The sequence below is a fragment of the Pipistrellus kuhlii genome, unplaced genomic scaffold, assembly GCF_014108245.1.
Source record: "Pipistrellus kuhlii isolate mPipKuh1 unplaced genomic scaffold, mPipKuh1.p scaffold_m20_p_8, whole genome shotgun sequence".
Classification (NCBI taxonomy): domain Eukaryota; kingdom Metazoa; phylum Chordata; class Mammalia; order Chiroptera; family Vespertilionidae; genus Pipistrellus; species Pipistrellus kuhlii.
In genome coordinates, this window is record NW_023425584.1 from 4,656,570 (window position 1) to 4,679,540 (window position 22,971).

A 22,971-nucleotide genomic window follows, 5' to 3' on the forward strand; every position below is an offset into this window, starting at 1 on the left:
AGCACTTATTACTTTCTAACATCCTAAGTTATTTCTTTTACAGTTTTGCTCAGTGATATATTCAAAGAGTTTGGAACAGCACCTGCTGTTCTCACTATATACTTGTTGAATGAGTGGAGCTAAAAAAGCTGAATGTACATAGTTGCTTATTGAAAAACATGGTGCATGATAGTAAAAAAAAATTACATGTTTATCTAACATTACATTTCTCAACAGCAGAATAATTAAATGAAGTATAGGAGTATCATAAAATGGAGCACTTTGTAGCTATTTAAAAAGACATGGCAGACAAACTATACTATAAGCCTCTACTAATTAAAATAGCATGGAACTGGCATAAAAATAGAAATATAGATCAACAGAAAAGAACAGAGAGCCCCCCAAAAAACCCACACTTCTGTGGTCAATTAATATTTGACAAAGGAAGTAAAAATACACAATAGGGTAAAGATAGTCTATCAATAAGTGGTATTGGGAAAATTGGGACACATACGTGCAAAAAACCCGAAGTAACTAGGCCACCTACTACAAACACAAGAATAAACACAAAATGGATTAGAGACATACTGTTAGACTTGAAACCATAAAAATCCTAGAAGAAAGCATAGGCAGTAAAATCTCGGGTATTTTTGTAGCACACCCCCCCCCCCCCTCCCCCCGATATATCTTCTCAGGCAAGGGATAGAAAAGAAAAGAAAAAACAACAAGCAAATGGGACATATGTCAAACTAAAAGGTTTGGACAACAAAGAAAACTAGCAACAAAATGAAAAGACAACCCACTGAATGGGAGAACATATTCTCCAATAATACATCTGATAACGGGTTAATATCCAAAATTTATAAAGAACTTTTAAAACTCAATACCAAAAAATTAAACAATCCAATTAAAAAATGGGCAAAGGAACTGGATAGACACTCCTCCAGAGGACAAATGGCCAATAGATGTGCTGTGGCAAAGAGGACTCCAAGACTCGCAGCTTCTGACCTCTCTGTGGAATGCAGTCCTAAAGGCCCTGCTTTGTAGCCACCTGATCCTTGGGATCCCCAAGGTGTTAATAATTTCATTATATTTTGTGAGTTTACTCTACCATGTCATTCTATGTCCCCAACCAATCCTATTTTGATAAGATCTAAAGCCATATCTATGGTTCCTGATAATCTGTTTTCCAGAACTATTATTTCCTGGGGACACTTTAGGAAGTCTCTAGTTATTTCAAGACCAATGAATTCTTTAGGTACCTTATTGCAATCATTTAAACATGAGTATACAATCATAAACATTCATTCTTCCAACACTTCTACTAGCCATTCCAGTAATTTTCAAACTCTCTTACAAAATTTTCTGTTAAACAGGAGACCCCTTTTACAAACTAATCTAGTGCAACTATATAGCTGGGTGGTTCTGGTTAAGGCGGCAGTAGGTCCACCCCTCCCCTCTCTGGAGGGCCTCTGTGGCACAGTCCTAGATCTCTAGGGTTCTGCAGAACCCAGTTGGAAAACCACAGAAAATAACAGTGGCGAGGACTTTACAAATTCCATTTATGCATACCATTAAGTCATACCTTAAATGCACCTGGAGCATACAATGCTAAAAAGAACCCTGCTGTCAGTTCTTGTGTATAACGAATAAGCATAGCTTGTTCTGCTCATTTTAAAGTTCAGATTTCATGCTGAACTTAAATCAGGGCCATAAGGAAGAAATAAAAGCAGTTCCATCCAAGCCAGTCTTAGAAAAACAAACACTATTCCTCCCTTCTGTGCACTCTTCAACCAACAGATGTCACTAAAGATACCAGTACCCAGAGGCAAAGGGAAGAAAAGATTAGACAAATGGAAATTGAGCATAAAAAACATCCAGTTCTTAAAACTGAGAAGTAGGTTTCCAAAGTAATAACATTTATTACACTGCATGCAACACTTTAACCAAAAACTTAAGAAAGAAATTTCTTTTATTAAGTTGCTTGGGCTGAACGGATCACAGCACTAAGTTTTGAAATACACGTTCTTGAAGCAATTTAAAACTCATTAGAAATAATAGGCTTGGGCTAGTAGAAAATGTGGTAAAATTTAATCCTCATCCAAATGTTACCTGGGCTGTACGAACAGGAAATTGTTTTGTGCTACTGTGGCTAACCTCATTGCTGACCCCGAGCTGTAACGGCGAGAGCAGCTGAGAGCTGCAGCAAAATTAAAAACTTACATCAAAGTATATCATGACAGAATGCAGATAAATAAAACAGCATATCAAAAGTATTATTTTTCTGCCAGTCTCATTGAGCAGGGAGGTGGAGGTATCCCACAAAATAAGGAGCAAATCAGGTGCATTTGGAAATGAGTCTTCCCGCTTTGCACTCCCCCAGTCCCTAACTACCAATACTGCCCAGGTGAGGTGAGCAGAGAAAAAGCCCAGTGCGGATGGGGACAGAAGGGATCACCGAATGTTCTGGCCCTTTCCCTCCACGGGCTTCCCCTTCCTTCACCTTGGCTCCCAAAGAAATAAATAATGCTGGCTCTTGTGCCCTCCCCGTTCCTCTTTCCCTCACCTTCCAGACTCCTGGATGGCACCCTCATGGTCTCCCTCCAATGAGCACGTTAGAATCTCCAGAGGTAACAGCACGGGCAATAAAACATTACAGAAAGCAAAGACAGACAGGATCAGGCTGGTTGATGGGGTCAGCATGGGAATCAGGGAAGGAGAAACAGTTTTCTATTATTCTATGTAAAGTGCACATGTAAAAGTCACTGGTGACAAAGTTGAAGGACATTTCTCTATTGAGCCTTTGATTTCCCTTAAGTTTTAGGACAGAATTCGCCATACTTACAAGAACAGTGCTTCATCATAAACATCCAAGGTATAATGTTCCTTTGGCAACTCCCAAGTGGCAATAAGAAATATGAAGGCTATTGTCTCAAGTCACTCAGACTCTGGTTCCAGGTCAGCTCCGTCTAGCTTTGTAATATTTGGCAAATCGCTTAACCTCCATGAGCTTCAGTTTCTTTCTAACAATAATCACAGCAGCTAACTGTTCTAAGGGTTTTCATGAATAATAATACTGAATCTTTCAACCACCTAATGAAGTAGGCATTTTTTTCTGTTTAACAAGAAACTAGAATGAAAGTGGCTAAGCAACTTAATCAAATCCCAATGACTAGTGAGGGCAGACGTGAGGATTCAGTGAGCTAACGTCTGATAAATGGCCTAGGATAGGAGTGGGCACATAATAGCTGATTAAGAAAATGAAGTTACTATTATTGCTAGTCCAAATGGAGAAGCAGAGCCTTAGCCTAATCTCCTAGTTTTTTTTCTTTCTGGGTAAGCAAACACTTCACTTCTCCAGAATGCTTTGAGGGTCTTTTCTCTTTTCTATGCCACACCCTCTCTCTTCTTCCTTCCCTTCCTGTTTCCCTCTGTCTCCTCTTGTTCTTCCTCCGAAGCAATCCTTACATAGTTGTCTTTCTCAGCTTTTGCTGTGACGCCTTCTTCTCTGTCACACAACTGAAAGAGACCGGACAGCGTTGGAGCCCCCAGATTTGGCTCTGTTTTGAGGTTCTCTGTTGTCACTCCCTGGACACACTGTTCTAGAGATTTAGTAATACTGTCAGAGGAAGTGGCCACTGCCCTTACCAGCCCAGCTGCAGTGATGAATAAGCCTCAGAGGAAAAATGACACTTAGCGCAAGAACTTGGGCCCAGAAAGAGGGCAACGAAAGATACAACTGTGAATATCAGGAAGCTAATAGTCGTATAGCTAAAGCTCTATTGACGACTAAGATACCGTATTTTCCAGTGTATAAGACGACCTTTGAAACGAAAAAAAGTCAACCGAAAATCAGGGGTCGTCTTATACACCGAGTATATCCAGAAAAACGTCTCGATATGCCGCTGAACAAATTTTCCAACTCAATCCCGCACCAATCACTGCAAGGCTGCTTGGACCGCCTCTCTAACTCAGCCAATCCAAGCAGGCTTTTTATGCATGCAAATTATACATGTTCTGTACCTGAAGCTACACTGTGTTCTAGTAAAAAGCCTGCTCAGATTGGCCAGAGTCAGAGAGACAGTCTATTAAAAAAAGAACTGGTGTTGCCTTGGAAGTGGGGGGTAGTCTTATACAACGAATATAGGCCTAAACATGTTTTAACTGTAAAATTAGGGGGTCGTCTTATACAGCGGAAAATACGGTATTCTTATATGTACTTTGCTTCATAATGGAAATACTACTTCCTTTTAAAAGTAAGGAAATAGACACTCAGCACTTGTTACAGGCAGAAGGAAGCGGAGCAGTGTGGTCCGAGTAGGAGGCATCCCTGCACAAGCATGTGGCCTGTGATATGGTCAGTGACCCCTGTCCAAAGCAAGCGGGCTCTGAGAGTGCGAGGAACAGCGCTGGGTCAAGGAGAGGCATTTCAGTGAGTGCCTCTTCTATGTCACAGCCCATGCCAAGCTCTTTCCCCAGAGTGGCTCCACTAGCTGCCTTTCTCCCTGACTAGATGAGTAGGCCAGTAGGTGCCGTTCATTACGGCCCTCAGTACTGCACTCGCAGATTCAGTCAACTCGGTTGTAAAACTGGGAAGCCCTCACTGGTGTGGCTCAGTGGATAGAGTGTCAGCCTGTGGACTGAAGGGTTCCAGGTTCAATTCCGGTCAAGGGCACATGCCCGGGTTGCAGGGTTCAATCCCCAGTTGGGGTTGCGAGCAGGAGGCGACAGATCAACGATTCTCTCATCATTGATGTTTCTGTCTCTCTCTCCCTCTCCCTTCCTCTCTGAAATCAATAAAAATACATTAAAACAACTGAGGGAAAAGTCCCAGAAATTCCAAAATGCAAAGCTTCAATTTGTCACACAACGAGCTCCACTTTGAACCCATGAATGAAGTGATGTGCAGACCACCCTGCTGTAGCCTATCCATAAACCCTGTGCCAATTCATACAAGGGGTCTGAGAGTCCGTGGGTGTTAGTATCCGAGGGGGTCCTGGGACCAAGGATACAGAGCGACAATAGGATTCCTAATTTTACGGTGTATGAGAAAACCAGGCACAAAAACGTACAGTGTCTTACTGAAGGTCATGGAATTAGTAAGGGTTGGTACTCCGATATTTTAATCTCCAAGATTATGCTTTTTCGAAGATATCATGCTTTGGGAGACGGTCCAGACATACATCTCCGTATAATAAGACATTGAAAGGAACTGGACACGCATGGAAGTGTGATTCAGTATTGAGGACACTTTAAAAGGGGTCCATTTTAACCTTTAGGAGGCAAGGCATTTCTCCTTTCTATGATTCCAATTGTCCATTTTCAAGGGTTGCAAAAGCTGTGGCGACACAGTTGTGGGCAGAGATGAAAATCAGAGAGTGTAAGTCTTTAATGAGGTAATAGCTATAGTTCTCATATAATTACAATCTCCTACTCTAAATATCAACTGTACAATTAAAACGAAGCATTTTTAACAGAGGCCTACAATGCATACAGATCAGAACCCAGAATATATCCAGAATCAGTGTAAAACACTTTTAAGAAAATGTTGTGTGTTTTTTTTGTCTTTTAAAAAAATGGGCTTTTCTTAAAAAAAGAAAAAAGAAAAAAAAGTCATACACTTTTAATGGTTGCTCCAACCCCCCCCAAAACAAAACAAAACAAAACAAAACAAAAAATAAAGAAGCTCTATGGGATTTTGTAAAATCTGTTTCTAGGAACTAAAAAAGGTGCATGAGAATCACAGGCAGTTTTTGAGAGTATGTACTGGAGTTGGCTGCTGATTTGGGAAAGTAAGAAAGGACAGGCCACAGAGAAGAGCAGAGTGAAGAGCACATAGGACACAGGACACAGCTGGCCCAGAGTGGGCACTGCCGGGTCCGGGCTCGGTGTTCAGTCAGGGCTCCAAACCAGAGCACGGAGATTCTCAAGTCCGTGTCTCCCCCCCCACCCCAGCCCACCCCCAGCCGCTACAGAATTTCACTGATGAAGCTGCCAGAATTGGTAAGTATTAGGGTTTATGGTCCTTCTAAGGCCTATTCTAGCACCTTACCAAGTCTGAACAGGACAGTCTTTATACTGAACAATGATTCCAGGGGTGGAGTGTCCCACAGTCCCAAGTACAGTATTTACTGCTCTTTACCAGGATATTTTCTCAAAATGAAGTGCTGTTGACACACTGGTCTAGGCACTCCTTCAGCAAAGGCAACCACGTCCCTGATAGAAGTTTCAGCAATTTCAGATACGCTGTAACTTTTCCATATTCCACCCAATGCATCCCCTTTGCCTACTGACATTGCAGTTTTCCCCAGGAGAAATTCATCAAGGCGGTCAGGAATGATATGTAGTCAGAGGCATGCTGCTCACTTCTCCTGATGCCAATATAACTACCTGGCTTTCTGCACTCCTATTACCCACTTCACAAATGCATACAGATATGAAGTCAAAAATAACAAAATAACAAACATCTTTCTTTCCTCCAAAGAGATAAAGTTATATTGCAGACAAATATGGAGAGAGATACTCACCATAAGTGCAAATCATTTTACTAGCTTCTCTGAAGAGAAGGATTCCATTAGGAGATGATACATCAAAATTCAAACGCTGGGATCTAAGAAATATAGCAAAAATCAGACTATCTGTGCAGACAGAGAAACCAAATCCAGGCTGAAAATGCACAGCATTCCCATTTATTAGAAGCAGCGGCAGTACAGTTCTCTGTTGGAAAGTGCCATTCCATTAATACATATGCTAATTTTCTCACTACAAAGATACTAGGATAATCATGGAAAATTATTTTCACGTATTTGCTGAATCTAAGAATTCACTTTTTACCTGTCCAAACAACATCCTCTATTACAAACCTCTTACCCTTCTCCTTCCATGCAAAGTGGCTGATAGATAATAACAGAAGCCCCGGGTGTGTAAGAGTAAATTTATATAGATCCTTGGATAGATTTACATTTGAGATTTCTTGATGTATCCTATACTCATTTTAAAAACAAATTCTAAAGTGACAGGAAACCTAGGTACCTTTAGTACTGCACGCATGCACAATGCTTCATCTGCTACTTCAAGCACATTTCAAACACACGAAATTACATATAGACTAGATCCCACTGCAAACAGCCCACATAAAGACCTCACCCCAGAGGTCCCAAACGAGGGCAGTTCTGCCTCCCTGGCTCCTGACAGGTGGGAGAACCATGGGACAGAGCAAAGGACACGCCGTCCTGATACAATATTTGCTTTTAACACACTCTGGCTTTAGGTGACTCCGATATGCCTTGCTCCTGTGCTTTTGAGAAATGATATATTTCTAAAAGGATTAGCAAAAATATGAAACCAGCTCAAAGAAATATCAAAAAGCAAAGACATTTGCCAAAGTACTGTTAGCCAGGAATAGAATGAATTCTTGCTTTTCTATGCTTTTTCAAAATGCTTTAGAATGAAGTTCAATGATAACTTATTATTGTGGAACATTTGATTGTTGGTATATAATTTCTGAATAAAAAAAGAAATGTACAGACGTAATTCACATTCAATTATAGAGAAACAGACAAGGTAATATATTTTCTGAGATTGCAGGTTTTCACTAGGTAGTTGTTAAAACAACTGTGCTAGATATAAATGACCTGCCTATGGCTGATAGAAAATACTTCACAATATATAATGCAATGCTTCTTCCTTTAGTACCACATGTTTATCAGTAATATCCAATATCAATTATTTGGCTGAAAAAATTGTAATTGAATAAAAACGAAATTTCTAATGTAAAACATAGAGCTACTTTTCCTTCTAGTATTTAAGTCACCTATGGGAATGGTTAAAAACAGAAACAGCTTTCAAAAGAATACTCACATTTATTCCTTTTCCAGGTCTTTTCCCACCTCTTGTTTAAAAATTTTTTTAAATTATTGCTATGAAATCTCAGCATCAGAGATAAAATTAGAGCAGCAATCCATACTCCTGTCTGAGTATCTCCCTTCCAGCACACGGATTACAAAGAGGAACTGATGAGACAGGATGGCTAAGTGACAGGTAATTTGGTGCTAAGCCATATTCACAATGACATGTTTTAAAGAGGTAAACCAATGAGCTTATTGCAGTCTTTCTCTTTTGGCTACATCTTTGTTAATATTTATCTGCAGTTATTGAATCTCTGCTGATCTATGCAAATTATAAGGTCACACAGGCAATTTTGGGGAAGGTTTGTAATTGCTGTTTAAATGAAAAATTTGAGAGCATAAATTACCCACATACATGCATCTTATTCCTAAGAGGAAGAAGGATAACTTAGAAATCAAAGCCAGGACAATCCCCAGGGCTTCTGTAAAAAACTGTATCTTGAACTGCCCTGGGTCTCTGTCCCTTATCCATAAAATGAAGCCTCTCAATTCAGAGACCTCAAAACTTCTTTCATGCTTTAAAATCCTATAGAATTGGAGTTAAGCAGTGAAACAGTTAAAATATCTGCCCTTCTTCCATTTTGTGTCTTGACTTACTTTAAACAAGGGTGGCTGTTTCTTTCTCTAAAGGACTCAGCCTTATGTCTCTAACTAGTGGCCCGAGGCACAAAATTTGTGCACAGGGAGGTGGGGAAGGGAGGTGTTCCTCAGCCGGCCTGCACCATCTCCAATCAGAGACCCCTCGGGGGATGTCCAATCTGTAGGCCTAAACCGGCAGTCAGACATCCATCTTGCCATCTGCGACTTCTGGCTCCTAACCACTCACCTGCCTGCCTTTCGGCCTGCTCACTCCCAGACGTCCCCCCGCCAGCCTTCTTGCCCCCAACTACTCCCTTTGCTGGCCTGACTGCCCCCAACCTGATCACATCCATCTCCCCTCCATTCCTGCCCTGACCACCCCTAACGGCCTCTGCCTCGGTCCTGCCACCATGGCTTTGTCCGGAAGGTCTCCCGGTGTAATTGGCACATTACCCTTTTCTTAGTATAGAGTCTATTGCAATTACTGATTATCTTGTTTTGGTTCCTGGGTTCTTGCTAAGCCTTGATTATACACACATTAGGCAATAAATTCTGATATTTGGCGACTGCTACCAAATAGATTGTTTTTTACTCCCCATCCAACCTCTTACCTGTTTTGCATCAGTTCTGCTAAGAGCTTTAAGATGGGAGTGGTACATGCTGGCTCTCCATACCATTGCTCAATAGCCCTCTGCAGAATGGGAAGATATGTTGGGTACCTTTTATAAAGCCTGTTAAAGAACTTAAGTGTCAAAAGAAAGATTGTTCCTGAAAGTTAGTGCCCCTTAAAAGAAAAATAAATTTAGTTAATAGGATAAGAACAGATTTTAAGTGTTATTATAAGAGTTTCTTGGGTTTCAAACTACTTAAGGAATAAGTTGATCATTATGAATTTTAAAAGATATATAAAAGTAGAGGGAAACGCCGATGCACTATCCACTGAGCCAAAGCAGTTAGGGCAATTCTTTCTTTCTTTTAAGTTATTGACCTGCTCTGCTTGGACCCACTGTAAGTCCAAGGAACACTGGGGATGTTAGTTTGAAGAAAACCTTTGGGTAACTTTTAATCTACTCAATGTCTCTAAAACACATGTGTCAAACACAAGGCCCGCGGGCCAAATCAGTCACGCCAGGCCTTGCAATGTGGCCCGCACCACGCTGTCATCACTGCAATCCGCTGCGTTTCCATCACAATGACAGTTTATGACTGTTCAGTAAACCATTCGGCCCGCGATTTAGGCTGGATTTTAGATTTTGGCCCCTTCTCTGATTCAGTTCGACACCCCTACTCTAAAAGGTAGTGCCATGTACATACACCCAAGGAGAAATTCTCAAACATCCTCACCAACCAAGGAGTTTATGCCTCTGATAAGTCAATGACCAAGACCATCAGAACCTGGAAAACTGACAGCTCCAATAGCTCTAACCCACAACTGGCCGACTCCTTGCCAAATGGACACATAAAAATCAAAATTAAGGTCTAAAACTGCAGCAGAAAAAACCCTCTTACTATGCCCCTGCCTTCATTTCCTAATCCCCAAGTCTCTCTCTTTCTGAGGTTTTCTCTGTTGCGGATAAAAAGTGCTGAACTGAATCATTTGGTGGTGGTCCCTTTCGTGTGATAATGGGAGAGATCTCCCTGGTGAAAAAATGGCAATCTTCTTCCTGCTCTTAGAATAAATGTCAAATTCCTTAGCACAGCACACAAGACCCTTTAAGATGTGGGCCCCGACTATTAATACATCCAGTTTCGTTTCCTAATATCCCTACCCGATCTAGGTTCAGCTATTCTTAATTCCCTGCAAATCCACTGATGCTAACTCTCTGTCTCCATTCCTCTGTTCCAGTGTCCCACTGAGACCGTAAGCACAAATGCAGTCATCACTGGGGAGGAAGTGTCTGAAAGGCTCATCAGAAAGAGGGAAAGACACAAATCTCAGGATCTAAGAATATCACAAGCGCTCACAAGGCCCTTTGCAAGGCATTAGGACCATCCTAATTTTCAGGGCATATTGCATTCACTATGGGATAAGGCTGGGGGACATGAGGGATGTTCCTTTTGCTGTGTGGAATGAGAGTGGTGCCAGCTCTAATATGCTTCTGACAGAGGTGACTGCCACAGAGAAAATGAGTGATGCTGGGAAGCAGAGGGGAGGTCTGCCAAGCAGGGAGGTTAAAAGGGCTTCAGAGGGAGAATGCCAGACTCCGATGGAGAATCGGAACCCCATCCTAATTTTCCAGTGGCCTTGTGAGGACTACATCTATTATATATGGACAGGAGGTAGATGGTAGAGGCCCTTGGGTAGAAGAGGCACAGATCTAATTGGTTTCACCTAGATATTTTCAATGAATCCCTAAGGTCTACATCACATAAATGAAAAACACAAACATTAAGGATATGATGCTACTTTGTAAGATGCCAAATATAAGAAAATGAGATTTGCTTCTGGACAACCACCCACCCACCCATTAACCAAGGAGTTATTAGTACTTTCTATATGCTACTCCTGGTCCAACCTCCTAAAAAGAAATGAGTAAACACATAATTCTTTCTCTATGGGACTTCATAACAGAGAAAACATATCAAAATACACTAGAAGACAACAAAAGACCTCTTGTTAAAACTGTTATGAAGCAAGGGTGTGAGAATGTGGTTCCAGAACAGCAACGGCCTGCCAGCTCAGAGCTTCTTTAGAAGGTATTCCACAGATATGCAGCATCTGTACCTTTGCTCACAAAGGCGGATGCTGCTAGGAGCCACCCCTCTCCCTACTGTCCGGCAAATGCCTGCCCAGCCACCTCTCAACGCCTCACCCAACTTTCACTTTCTTGGAAGCCTACTCTTCTTGCCAGAAACACCAGTCTCCTCATACGTTCAACAAGGTCCTTTACACGCATTTTTGTAACAACACATTGTTAGTTATTTGTTCCACCCACTAGAGTGTGAGCTTCTAAAGAGCACTCTTTTATTCATTCTTGTAAAAAGCAATCCTTTTATTCAGTGTTCAGGCCTGGCACAGAGCACTCAAAAACAAAACAAAACAAAACAAAAAAACTTGCTCAACAGCCATTTTTCAGGCTTATGTTATTCCCTACTTCAGTTTGTCCAAAATATTGATCATTGTTTTGTTCTTAAAATGTAATTCTTATTTTGTTAGTAAATCGCAACAATCAATTGCTTTGTACTATCTATGGAATAAGGATCTAAATCCTTAGTCTGATATTTAAGGGTCCCTGACAACCTGTAGTTCTAACCATGAAGTAAGTGGTCTGTATAACAATACGTTCTCTTCACTATTGTCCTTCCTGACCTGTGCGTCAGCCAACAGTTCCAGCAGTCCAATCCTATCGATACTTATTTGATAAGATCCAAGGAAATATCTTCACCTTTAAAGGACCTTTCCTGCTTCTTCAGCTAAATGTAATCACTCCATTTGTATCTTTAACGTTTGCATCTATCACCTTTTATATTTTATTATAGTCACTTATGTAGTTATCTAACCAGCTCTATTAAACTGTAAGATCATTTTGGGGGTAGGATTTGATCCGAAGTAATCTACAGCCCTCATAAAACATAGCCCAGACCTTAGCAAAATCTGCTGAATAAGTGAGCAAAATGGGACTCCTTTGTCTCATCCCTGTTAGGAAAGAGAACTAAACCGATAGTGATAGAGCATTTCCTTTGTGTCAGGCGCTGTACTAGGCCCTATGTGTGTCAGTTCATTCACTTTACAACGCACCTGTGAGATCGGTATTATTACCCCGGTTCCACAGAAGAAAACACCGATTCTGAGACATTCAGTAATGCGCCCAAGACCTCAGCAGGTAAGTGGTAAAACCAGACTGGAATCTAAGACCTTTCCAGTCCAGAGTTTGTGCTCGTCTACACTGCTCATTGTCTGGCCTTGCCAGTGCATGTTTTCTGCATATAAATAAACAGAACTGATCGGCTGGTTGGAAAATAGTGGTCTCAAAGATCAGACTATGACAATTAAAAAACTATGAGGAACTAGCATCATACCCATTTCTTTCCCTCTCCCTTCAATTTCCCTCTGGATTTTTGGTACTTCAGTCTAAATGTGATTGGGGAATGTTTAAACAAGGTGACTTAACACTGCAAGGTAAGGGGCTTTCCTATTGTTGCATTCTCACGACAGGAGCAAAGAAGGATTATCAGTAATTCTTCAATTCTCCAGCAGCCGAACCATTTGTCAACATGGTTGCAGTGGAATTTCAGGCAATTTAGTTTTGGAAGGACAGAGTGATGAGCAAAGTAGTTTGTGTAGCAGTTAATGCAGTCAGTATTTATAGAAATGTTTTTGAATTAAATAGCTAACCACTAAAATAGCATTTTATCAAATAATCACCATAAATAAAATGCATTTTGACTGTAAGATGACATGTGCTCTTATAGGATGATTCTTCTGCATGCTAAGGACTGCATAACAAATTAAAGAACACACATTTATGTGGATAAAAGGCAAATAAACTTTCCCCAGCAGTAATGTGGGAATCACCACTGACGGCTTGACATATCAATATTTCAGGAAGAATAAATGACTTTCATATCCATGTTTTTTAAAAATCATATTCTTATTCATTTTTACATTACTAGAATACTTTGGAAAGCTTCTGTACTTTATATCACGTGAAACTGCTTAAAGTATTTAGAAATATTTTAATAAACCTTTTTGAATTATCAAATAATGTAACTTTTAAACAAATTTTACTATTATTATATATATTTGCTCTTCATCCTGGCCCAAAGGAAAACTATAAATCTTGTCTCAACTGAATGAATACCATTTATCATATTCATTTTGTTGTCAATACAATTATGAAAAGCCTTTGGCCTTTTCCCAAGGAAGCTGATTTGCTACTGAAACTCGATTATTATAAGCAAGGCCTGAACCAAGCCACCAGTCTGGCAACCTAACACCACTTACTTCCTGCATAACTGACACCTCACCCCCTGCCTTGGACCCTGATAACTCGCATTTATGGTCAAATGCTGGAGACAATGGTTTCTGGTCCAAAACAAAACATTAGGTCCCAAGGTTTTCTGTTTGCTATTTTCTGCCATCTGCTGGACAAAAGTTTCACTATTTCAATAGGTGCCAAGAAGAAGGAGCTAAGTCAGGGAATGGAAAGCAGCCTTCCTTAAAAACTTAAATTGCAGTACGTTCTATAAATTTTAGGCAGTGTCAATTAAGGAAGCTATTTTTATTCTCTGACCTTGAGGGAAAGATTCTGCCTTGACTCTTGGTGAAGACTATCGATGAGGAAAACACGAAACATCAATTGCTGGACAGCCTAGAGTTGTAGCTGGGTTTGAAGATGACCTTCAATTTCAAAGTGAGGAAACTAGGACTTTTCAAATAAATGAAAGTTTTAATTTGTGAGCTTCTATTTATGTTTAGAGAAATAAAAGGGCCATATGTAATTCCAACTTTTCATAGTTTAAAGAATTATATGAATTCCCATGTTAAAATCTGTAATCTCTATACATATACTTTGTATGCTTACACACGCACACACGCGGTTCCTCAATGACATGGAACAGTGTCTCTAACCTTCCATGGGCACAGAAATCTAATGAAGTAGGTTTTAACGGTAAAATGTAAGCCAGCATTCAAATAACGTCAATTTAAAAAATTACAGCAAGAGTTCTTCCTAAAACATGCCCAGGTTCCCTGTTGGTTATTGGGGAATGTTTAAACAAGGTGACTTAACACTGCAAGGTAAGGGGCTTTGTGTAGCAGTTAATGCAGTCAGTATTTATAGAAATGTTTTTGAATAGCTAACCACTAAAATAGCATTTTATCAAATAATCACCATAAATAAAATGCATTTTGACTGTAAGATGACATAGCTGGATTAGACTGCCTTAAAGAAGTTTCTTTTATAATTTATGAGGGAAGCTTGGGAAAGGGCTGTAAGGAGCAATTGAAAAGCAGTGCAACTTATAAAACTAACTAGCTTTGAGGCCACAGAATTTTTCTTACGTGAACTGATGGGCCCATGCATAAAGGCATGGCAACTTTATATTACACATATGCGACTTGTGTACATTGTCACTTCCTGTTAGGATCAAGGAGGATTCATACAATACTATGAAAATACTATTAAAAGAATACTAACTATTAAATACTATACTATTTAAAAGAATATTAACCATAACCATTTAAGATTACCCAACATGTTTCAGACATTAGGCAAAAGTGTGTCACCTATGTAAATGGTCGTGATTCTGGATGTCTCCTTCTGTAGGTGAGGAAACTGAGGCTCAGAGTGGACAAATGACTGGCCAGGGTTTACACAGAAAGCGAGGCACTGGGATTTCTGACCCTAAGGTCCATGTTATTTCCACTCCTATGTGATGAGACATTTTTGTGGGGAATGTCTGTTTGTTTGTTTATTTTACTGTCTGCACTAAGCTTTGGCCAAGGTAAATTCATGTACCAAATGAAAAATCCTGACCATTTTTTTCCTCCTTTCCATACCCATTAATATTTTCACGATGATGAAAAACTGTAGCATGATGAATTAAGCCTCCAAGAGATAAAGTGACCTTGTCAGCCCTGCTAATTAAGATGGAGTAGAAATTCAAATCTCCTCGAAATGCCAAACGGTAGGATGCATTGGTCCTGAATTAAAATGTTAGCCCGATTATCCCTGCAACCCCAACAAAAACAATCCTTCGGGGATATGATTTTTAAGTTGTCAATATTTAATGGCCCCAAAAAAGTGACCTCTCCGAGCTGGGTCTCCAAATGTTATGCTCAGTTATCTGCACGGCTGCCACTGTGCTGTAATTTTTAGCTGATTACACATTAGTTCATTTAGCTTTGTTTCCTCTTCCCTACTGTGCCATACTATTAAACGAAAGCGAGGGGCCTGGCGTCCCTCTGTGCACAGAGCGGGTATTGTCACAGTGTAATAAGGATACATCCAGTCAAACAGCATGGTGTAGCTGGTCTTTGTGTTCAGTGCAAAGGCAATCCCTCGAAGATCTCTTGCCAGCCCGATCAACATACGCTGTCAGTGGGAAAGAGACACAGTAATTGATTTTCACGTTAGCACAGAGCAGATGGAGTAATAATCAGGCAATAATGACCACATATCTGATTTTGATTCATTAGCTAAAATGTCTCGCTCAGATCCCTTTCTGCAGAAAACCATAGACACTTTAAACAAACTTGTCATGAAATCTGCTGACCAACTCTCCTTTGATTCTTATAAACTGAGCTAAGGCATAATTCTAATAATATAGGAAGTTAGATTCTTAATACACTTTGTTTCTGAATAATGCCAAAAGAGCAAAAAGAGGATTGATAACTGCACAGAACAGAAATGCATGGAGTCTAGACATTATTTAATAATAGCAAGCCTTAACAACACCAGCTCACATGAAATCAGTCCTACTCTGCAGAGTGAAGTCTGTTGTGGAAGTACACTGGCATCTGAAGGTTTTTCAGAAATATCCTGAGTAACCTAGGACAAATTAAAACTGTCCAGGCGACCATGATATAACAAGAAACTCTCATTTCCCAAGGGAAAAAGAAGTGTAGGGAAGAGTTCGGCATTCTATGTCAGAAGACTTGACATTGAATTCCAGCATTACTTCTTAACTATAAGTTTTAAGCAAGGCAATGTATCAGTCTCAGTTCTCTCATCTATAAAAGGGGCTAATACTCTTTCAGAGGAATGATGAGAAATAAATTTGATAAATTTACGTAAAAATGCCTAACAAGAGCCTGATGCTTACTAAAGTGTTCTAAAAATGTTTAGTTCTAGAAAAACAAAAACTTGATTCTAAAATGAGAGATCTGACTAGGACTCTGGATGCTTAATTAAGCTGTCCTTAGGATGATGCATGGGAAGAGAAACAGAAAACCCGTGAACAGATGCTACAATGTCAGAACAAGGAGCACAAATAAACATAATTGCAAAACAAGGGGGTGGGATAATTGAGATACACAACTGTGATTTCTGCAGATACTGTTTCAGTGGAAATATGCCAGAAAGCGGTCCCGGAACTTTTCATTTGACCAGATTTACTTTTTCCTCTCGCCTTGGTAATAAATGAAAACCTCTTTAGGAAGGTGTTTAAATTATCATTAAGGATTTGGAAGTGAATCATGACCCTCAGCTTAATGACTAACATTTCCAAGTACCAAGTAATAGTATCTCTGCCAGGGTGTCTGAGTCTCTGATCTTTCCGCCACCCTGCGACTCATGGTGGCTGGAGATGTTTATGAGGATATTGTTATGGGCTCAGATTATAGAATGATTTTTTTAAATCTGAATTTCTGAACCAGTAAACCCTCACTCCCCATTTCTGCTTCTTTAAATGACTTAATCTTTTTCCTGTCATGATCTCACCAGTCCTTGATTTTCTGTGACCACCTGGCCTCCTGTATCCTTCCCTCATGTGACCTGCTGTTTTTAAAAACCTTTTTGCCTTTTGTGTGACCTACTTCCAGCACCCGGTGCCTGCTCGCTCTCAGTCTCCCACGTTTCTCAGCCTCCTGGCGCAGTTCGACACGGACTATCTGGCTCTGCGTTCTGTTCCAGTGGCCTTTTGCTCTACCTTTACCATGTACCCTTACAGATCATAGGCTGCTCTTCACAGTATCTTAAGTTTTCACATGTTATCAGGCACTCGCCATTCAACTCTAAATTAGGCAAAAGGAGCCAAGAGTTACTTTCTTTGTGCCCAATTCAAAGGACTCTTAAAATATTTTAGACTATCCTCATTGTACAAAAATGTTGTTATTCCACCATACGTTTCTTCCTTAAAACACCAAGTTCACAGACGTGGTATAACGGACTCCAATCTATGACATTCTATCAATGTTCAAGTGTAGAAAATGTTACTATATAGTAGAGAAAGCAATCTAGAAGTAATAACTAAATGTATGTTTTCAATATATTTGATCGGCAGGAAAATGCAGTGTTAACATAAGAAACAGATTTCTTATGCTCCAACAGTATCTTTTACCTCAAACAACATGAGTACTACACTAAGCTACACTGACACTCAAACAACACTAAGGGAGTATTTTCGTGAGAGCCACAACATGCCTGCTATGAGACTGGAATACTGGTCACTAGCTCAACCAGGCTACTAACTACCTGAGAGTGAACGGTGATCGGACTGTAACCTAGGGCAGTGGGAGCCGCAGTTTACCATCTCATTTAAAACAGCACAGGGAGGTTTATCTGAACAGTTAGTTGCTTTTCTCTTGCAGGGGGTCAACACCTGGCGGATGTGAAAAGTGAGCGGTGCTGTATTTGTGTGTGGGGGGTGATCTGTGGGGTGGGTTAACTCGGGGACATCGGGGCCTGAAGATTCCTCTCGGAAAGTCCACGGAGAAGCTGCTCAGTGCTCAGTCCCTGCCCGGAGAACAGTTGTCTGTGTGCCAAGTGTGAGACGGATGGGCTGGGAAACAGCTGAAATGCGGCTCCTTCCACCCTGACCCCCAAACAGGGTTTCCAATGGAAAGTCTGACAGACCCTTTACTGTAGTGGCACTACTGGGGGCAGCTATAATATTACCCTCATAATTCTACTATATAATAACAACAAAGAAAAAGAAGGTGAAGGGTCATTGTGCTTTGTCTTTAGAATTAAGATGGCTGTCTTCATCCTTAAAGCATACTCTTAATTCTGGAGACACATCTTAATAACCTCTAAATAGTTCCAACAAAAGAGCCGTGTCAGAGGAATGAGCAGGCCCCAAGGTGTTTCAACTGGAGTGTTTTCATCTGCCTTTATTGCTCTATCCCTCTCCAGAATTAAGGCAATAACCTGTGATAAATTATTCAGGAACTGCTACAGGGATCAAAGCAAAATCATTCTGTTAAAGTGCTGTTTGCAACATTTGGCACTTAGTGCGAAAACTTTTAATGTGCGCATGCTGAAAATCAGGGATTTTAAATAATTTAACATTGTGGAGTTTATACGAAGGGACTAAAGATAGCAAGGTTCCTATTTAACTGCTCCTCTTTCTCCGAGAAGTTTTCATTCATTTTCCTTAAAACTGATGATGTCATGGTCAAATAAAAAATGATGCACGAGTCAGGAGAGTATTGGACTAGATTTTACTATTAACCCAAATATATGGGAAAAACATATATTTTAAATGAATGCTTTAGAGCCAGGCTTTGTCATAGCAATTTCTCTCCCCCCCCCCTCCTTTACTTTGAAGAGAAAAACCTAAGACAAAAATTCAATGTTCTCTTCAGTTTTATTAGGACCAAGCAAGAAAACAAAGCTATAAATTTAAGAGTTCTTCAGCATTTCTTCCCCTCACAACCATATTTCAATTTGGCAACATTGGTCTTTAATGTTTATGTTCATCCTAAAATCTGCATTTGAAAAATATCTATAAATAGGGACTTAGAAAATCCTGGTAAGGGTTGCAAATTAAATGAATATCGCAGTCCCGAGGCATTTTCATAGAGATATTTTAACAGCATCACCTCCTGTGGATTGGAATACTAAATACTTTATTGAAGAACAAAACCGAACCATTTTTATCTCTAGTCCTTGCAAAATGAAGTACCTGAAAGCACTTTTGCATGTATTATTTATTCATCATGATAGAAAAATAGCCCTAACCTAATAAATTACATTTAAAAGCATTTAGTGCAAAAGTTTTGTTTATGATAAAGCAACAGATTTAGTCCTTCACCGGTAGCTTAAAGCCCCAAGTTTCCTTTATACAAATTAGACAGATGGTGCTTACAGTAGAATTTACTAAAGGTCTGTCACAACAAATGCAGCCAAGCTGCATATTTAATCACTGCAGAATCTTGTCTACCTGCAGCTGCCAACTGCTAATCCAATTTCCCTGATAAATGTGGCAAGAGACACGATCAGCAATAAAGAGCATCTAACTCCATTTTCCTGCAGGGCGTCTTTTGATGAACATTTAGGACGGAAGCACGGAGTGCACTGTGTGGCCTGGTTCGTGGCAGCTGCATGCATTCTGAGGCACAGTTCTCAGGTTACTCACTTAATTCTGCCACTGTCATTACGTTGCTATTGATCTCTGTAGCTGTTGCCTACACAGCATTACTCTAGATGAAGCTGAATCAGGCAGTTATCATGCATCAAACTTGCTCAAAAGCCTGGAGATTTCCCCTTAATTACTTGTGATTTTATTTGCAAATACCGTTAAAGTGTAATCAAGCAGTCACTTTCCAGGGTCGTTAAGAACTTGCTGGTTTAGGGATATATCACTGGAACTCCATTAAAAATGACTGGAGGAAGATGGTTTCTATCAAACTAGATGGGATCGCATAAAAATGGACTTGGAACATAATGAAATCTTCAAATGAGACAGATGTAATTTTTATAAAGATGGTGTTTTTCAACTCGTTTCTTTTTCACATAAAGCAGTAGCCACCTTAAAGCTGCAAAGATCTTGTTGGTCACAAAATACTTGTGACACATCTGAAAAACACAGCTACCCGCAGAGAAACTGGTGTAGAATCTCAACAAAACTATGAAGGCAAAGAAAATCTCTTTCGGTTTTAAAATTCTGTGACTACTGCATGCTGATAAATACTCATTTCAAAAACTTGATTTCAAATGAAAAGGTACAGTATTTAGCTAATTAGTTTTTTGGTAGAAGACTTATCCTAAAGTAATCATCAAAGGCTATTGTTTTTCTAGTTGGCTTCTTGCTGCGAATTTTTTTTTTGTAGAGAGAAGAGGGGCTATGGAAACGGATGGTTAGTATTTTGGTCAACTTATTTAAAATAATGATAAAATGTGACTCAAGTATCATCAGCAAAGGTGCCTACATGTTCGGGACTACTTACTTTCTTACAAATAATGATCAGTGTCAATGTATTTAATATGGCCTGGACACATAATTTCAGAAGATGCTCTTCCAGCTGAGCAGACCCTGTGCTCTCCATCCTCCACATTAAAATATGGGGCTGCTTTGTCACAAACAGCTTGCTACACTTAAGGATTTTACTAATAAAACATAATGTTGTCTTAGATATTATGACTGTTGCCACAGCTGAACTGACTTGTCAAATCAATCCTAATATGGCTCCCACAGGCACATAAAAACCTTACTTAGCTATCAGTTATCCTAATCACTTTGTTCAGCTTAAGAATGCAATACTTCAAGACCAGCTCCTATTTATACATATATGCCTAGCCATTTAATAAAGTCTTGATTTATATAAATTCTCGTTTAAAAATATTTAGAGATGTAGTGTTTTAACATGAGTATGTTTGTGCATTCTTCCATATAAATATGAGGGTAGATGAGGGGACAAGGATACTTAAAGTGTGCACCCAGGAGAAATGTTCTTTTAAAGACATTAACTGCAAAGAGAGACAAATCTGTATCGCCTAATCATAAACTGACTGTCCCAATTCACAGCCCATGAACTGAGACACTTATGTGAAAAGTGTACAACTGAAAGACACATGCAGTAGGGACAGGAAGCGGATGAGGCACAGAGCACACGTGGGCATGCAGCATCTTCTCTGCACCTAGGTATTCTAGAATGAAGAAAATTGCCTTTCCTCCTGTTTGGAAACAAACCCACCTTCACATCTTCTTGTTTAAAGTTGTTGTTGAATATCTGTAACACTGCTTCAAAAGAGACTGTAAGAGGCAGCATGAAATTCTCAAATTCGTCCTCATCTTCGCCTATCAAGAAACACAAAAGGGTCACCACGGTTTAATGCACGCTGTGTGAGAGCCTCAGCAGTGAGCGCTTCACGCAGGCGGAGAAACGAGAAGGGCCAGCCTGCATTCACATCCTGCCTAATTCTGTGCTTTGGCTCACTGACTGTTCTGGTGTTTTGCCTTCTCTTTATGCACCAAATGAAATAGCAGGATTACTTACCAGACATTTTTTTCCACCCCCTCTTTATTGGATCAAACAGACTCATGCTCCAGGCATGTCAGCCCTTCAGCTCTTAGGGTCCCGGGAGGTTCCCTGATGCTCTATCTAAGGAAAGCCTCTTTCAAAGCCTCAGAGACAAGGATCTTTTCCCCTTCTCTTAGGGTGCCAAGGCCCTAAAGGGCTCAAGGACTCAGGTGCCCAGATAGCTCCACATTATTATTCCCTTTTATTTATGTTCTCTTTTATTAATTTGTTAACTAGATGGAAGGGAAACTTTTATCTGCCAAATAAGATGAGGTCCCTCCTGGGTCATTTAGATTTTAAGTACATTCTCCATGGGTACACTTCCTCTTACACCAAGCTTCCAACTCTTTATAGAGTAGAGAGGAAAACAGACATTTTCTATTGCTTTTTCATTTTAAAGGTTTCCTCAAAAATTCTACGTAAGTGGAGTCTTCATACATGGATATGCACAATTGACAATTTATAAAGTATTCTTTCAAAAGGCGTTTCTTTTAAGTGAACCGTAATTCATGGATGAAGATATAAAGCAGGGGACGGGTAAGTGACTTCCTCAAGGTAACATATGCAGTTGGAGGTGGACCTGTATGGCCTAGGCCCCCCGATTCCTAAGCTGTCAGTTTTTAAATGGAGCAGCAGAGAGGAAATGCGATCCCAGGGAAGAGCCCAGCAGTTCCCCGAGTTTGGTCCTTGGCCTCACAGCATCAGGGTCACTTGGCAGCTTATTAGATGGACGTTCCCAGGTTCCATCCCAGATGGACTGGATCAGAAACTCTGGGGTGGGGCCCAGCAACTTTTGTTTTAAGACACTCTCCAGGTTGTTCAGAGGCATACAAATGTTGGTGAAACACTAGCCTTCACAACATTCTGCAGATAAGGAAAATGAGGTCCAAAGCCACATACACAGATCAAAGCAGAATGGCATCTTTTAAAAAATATACAGATATATTTTTATTGATTTTCTAAATGTAGGATTGCACAAGGACAGTGACACTGGTCACTGCAGGTAGATGAGGGTTCAGGAAGGAGTGGACCCTCTGAGAGTTCTAAGCCTGGACCCTGGCTCCGCTGCTGTTAGCTGCCTGATTTTGGATAAAGTCACTTCACGTAGCTAAGCCTTAGTGTTGTTCTCATCTGTAATTGAGAGACATAATATTTACAGTAGATCCCCTGACCCATGGTTTTACTTTCTACAGTTTCAATTACCTGTGGTTAACCAATGTCCAAAAATAATAAATTGAAAATTCCAGAAATAAACAATTCATAAGTTTTAAATTGCATGCTGTTCTGAGAAGCATGATGCTATCTTGTGTCATCTTGCAGTGCCCTGCTCGGGACATGAACCATCTTTCGTCTCGCATATCTCTGCTGAACATGCTACCCATCCACAAGTCACTCAGGAGCTGCCTTGGTCAGATCTACTATTCAGAACCACATTGCTGTGTCCAACTAACGCCTTATTTTACTCAATAGTGACCCTAAAGTATAGGGTTAGTGCTGCTTGCAATTAAGAGATATGAGAGAGAAGTGTCAAATTATTGACTTAATAAAGAAAAATTATCATATGCTGAGGTTGCTAAGATATATATATATATATATATA

At 40.1% G+C, this 22,971-nt stretch overlaps 1 protein-coding gene across 2 annotated transcripts in view; it reads right to left on the reverse strand.

The window, feature by feature from the left end:
* The window catches only part of RANBP17 (RAN binding protein 17), a 216,537-nt gene that overhangs the window by 38,774 nt on the left and 154,792 nt on the right, over window positions 1–22,971 (reverse strand). For both annotated transcript variants that reach the window (XM_036424289.2, XM_036424288.2), the window contains 4 exons: window positions 21,046–21,149; window positions 15,414–15,502; window positions 9,077–9,184; window positions 6,507–6,589 (listed from right to left, as the gene is read on the reverse strand). In XM_036424289.2, coding sequence (XP_036280182.1) covers window positions 6,507–6,589; window positions 9,077–9,184; window positions 15,414–15,502; window positions 21,046–21,149 — 384 coding nt within the window. The remainder of the gene's footprint in view (window positions 1–6,506; window positions 6,590–9,076; window positions 9,185–15,413; window positions 15,503–21,045; window positions 21,150–22,971) is intronic.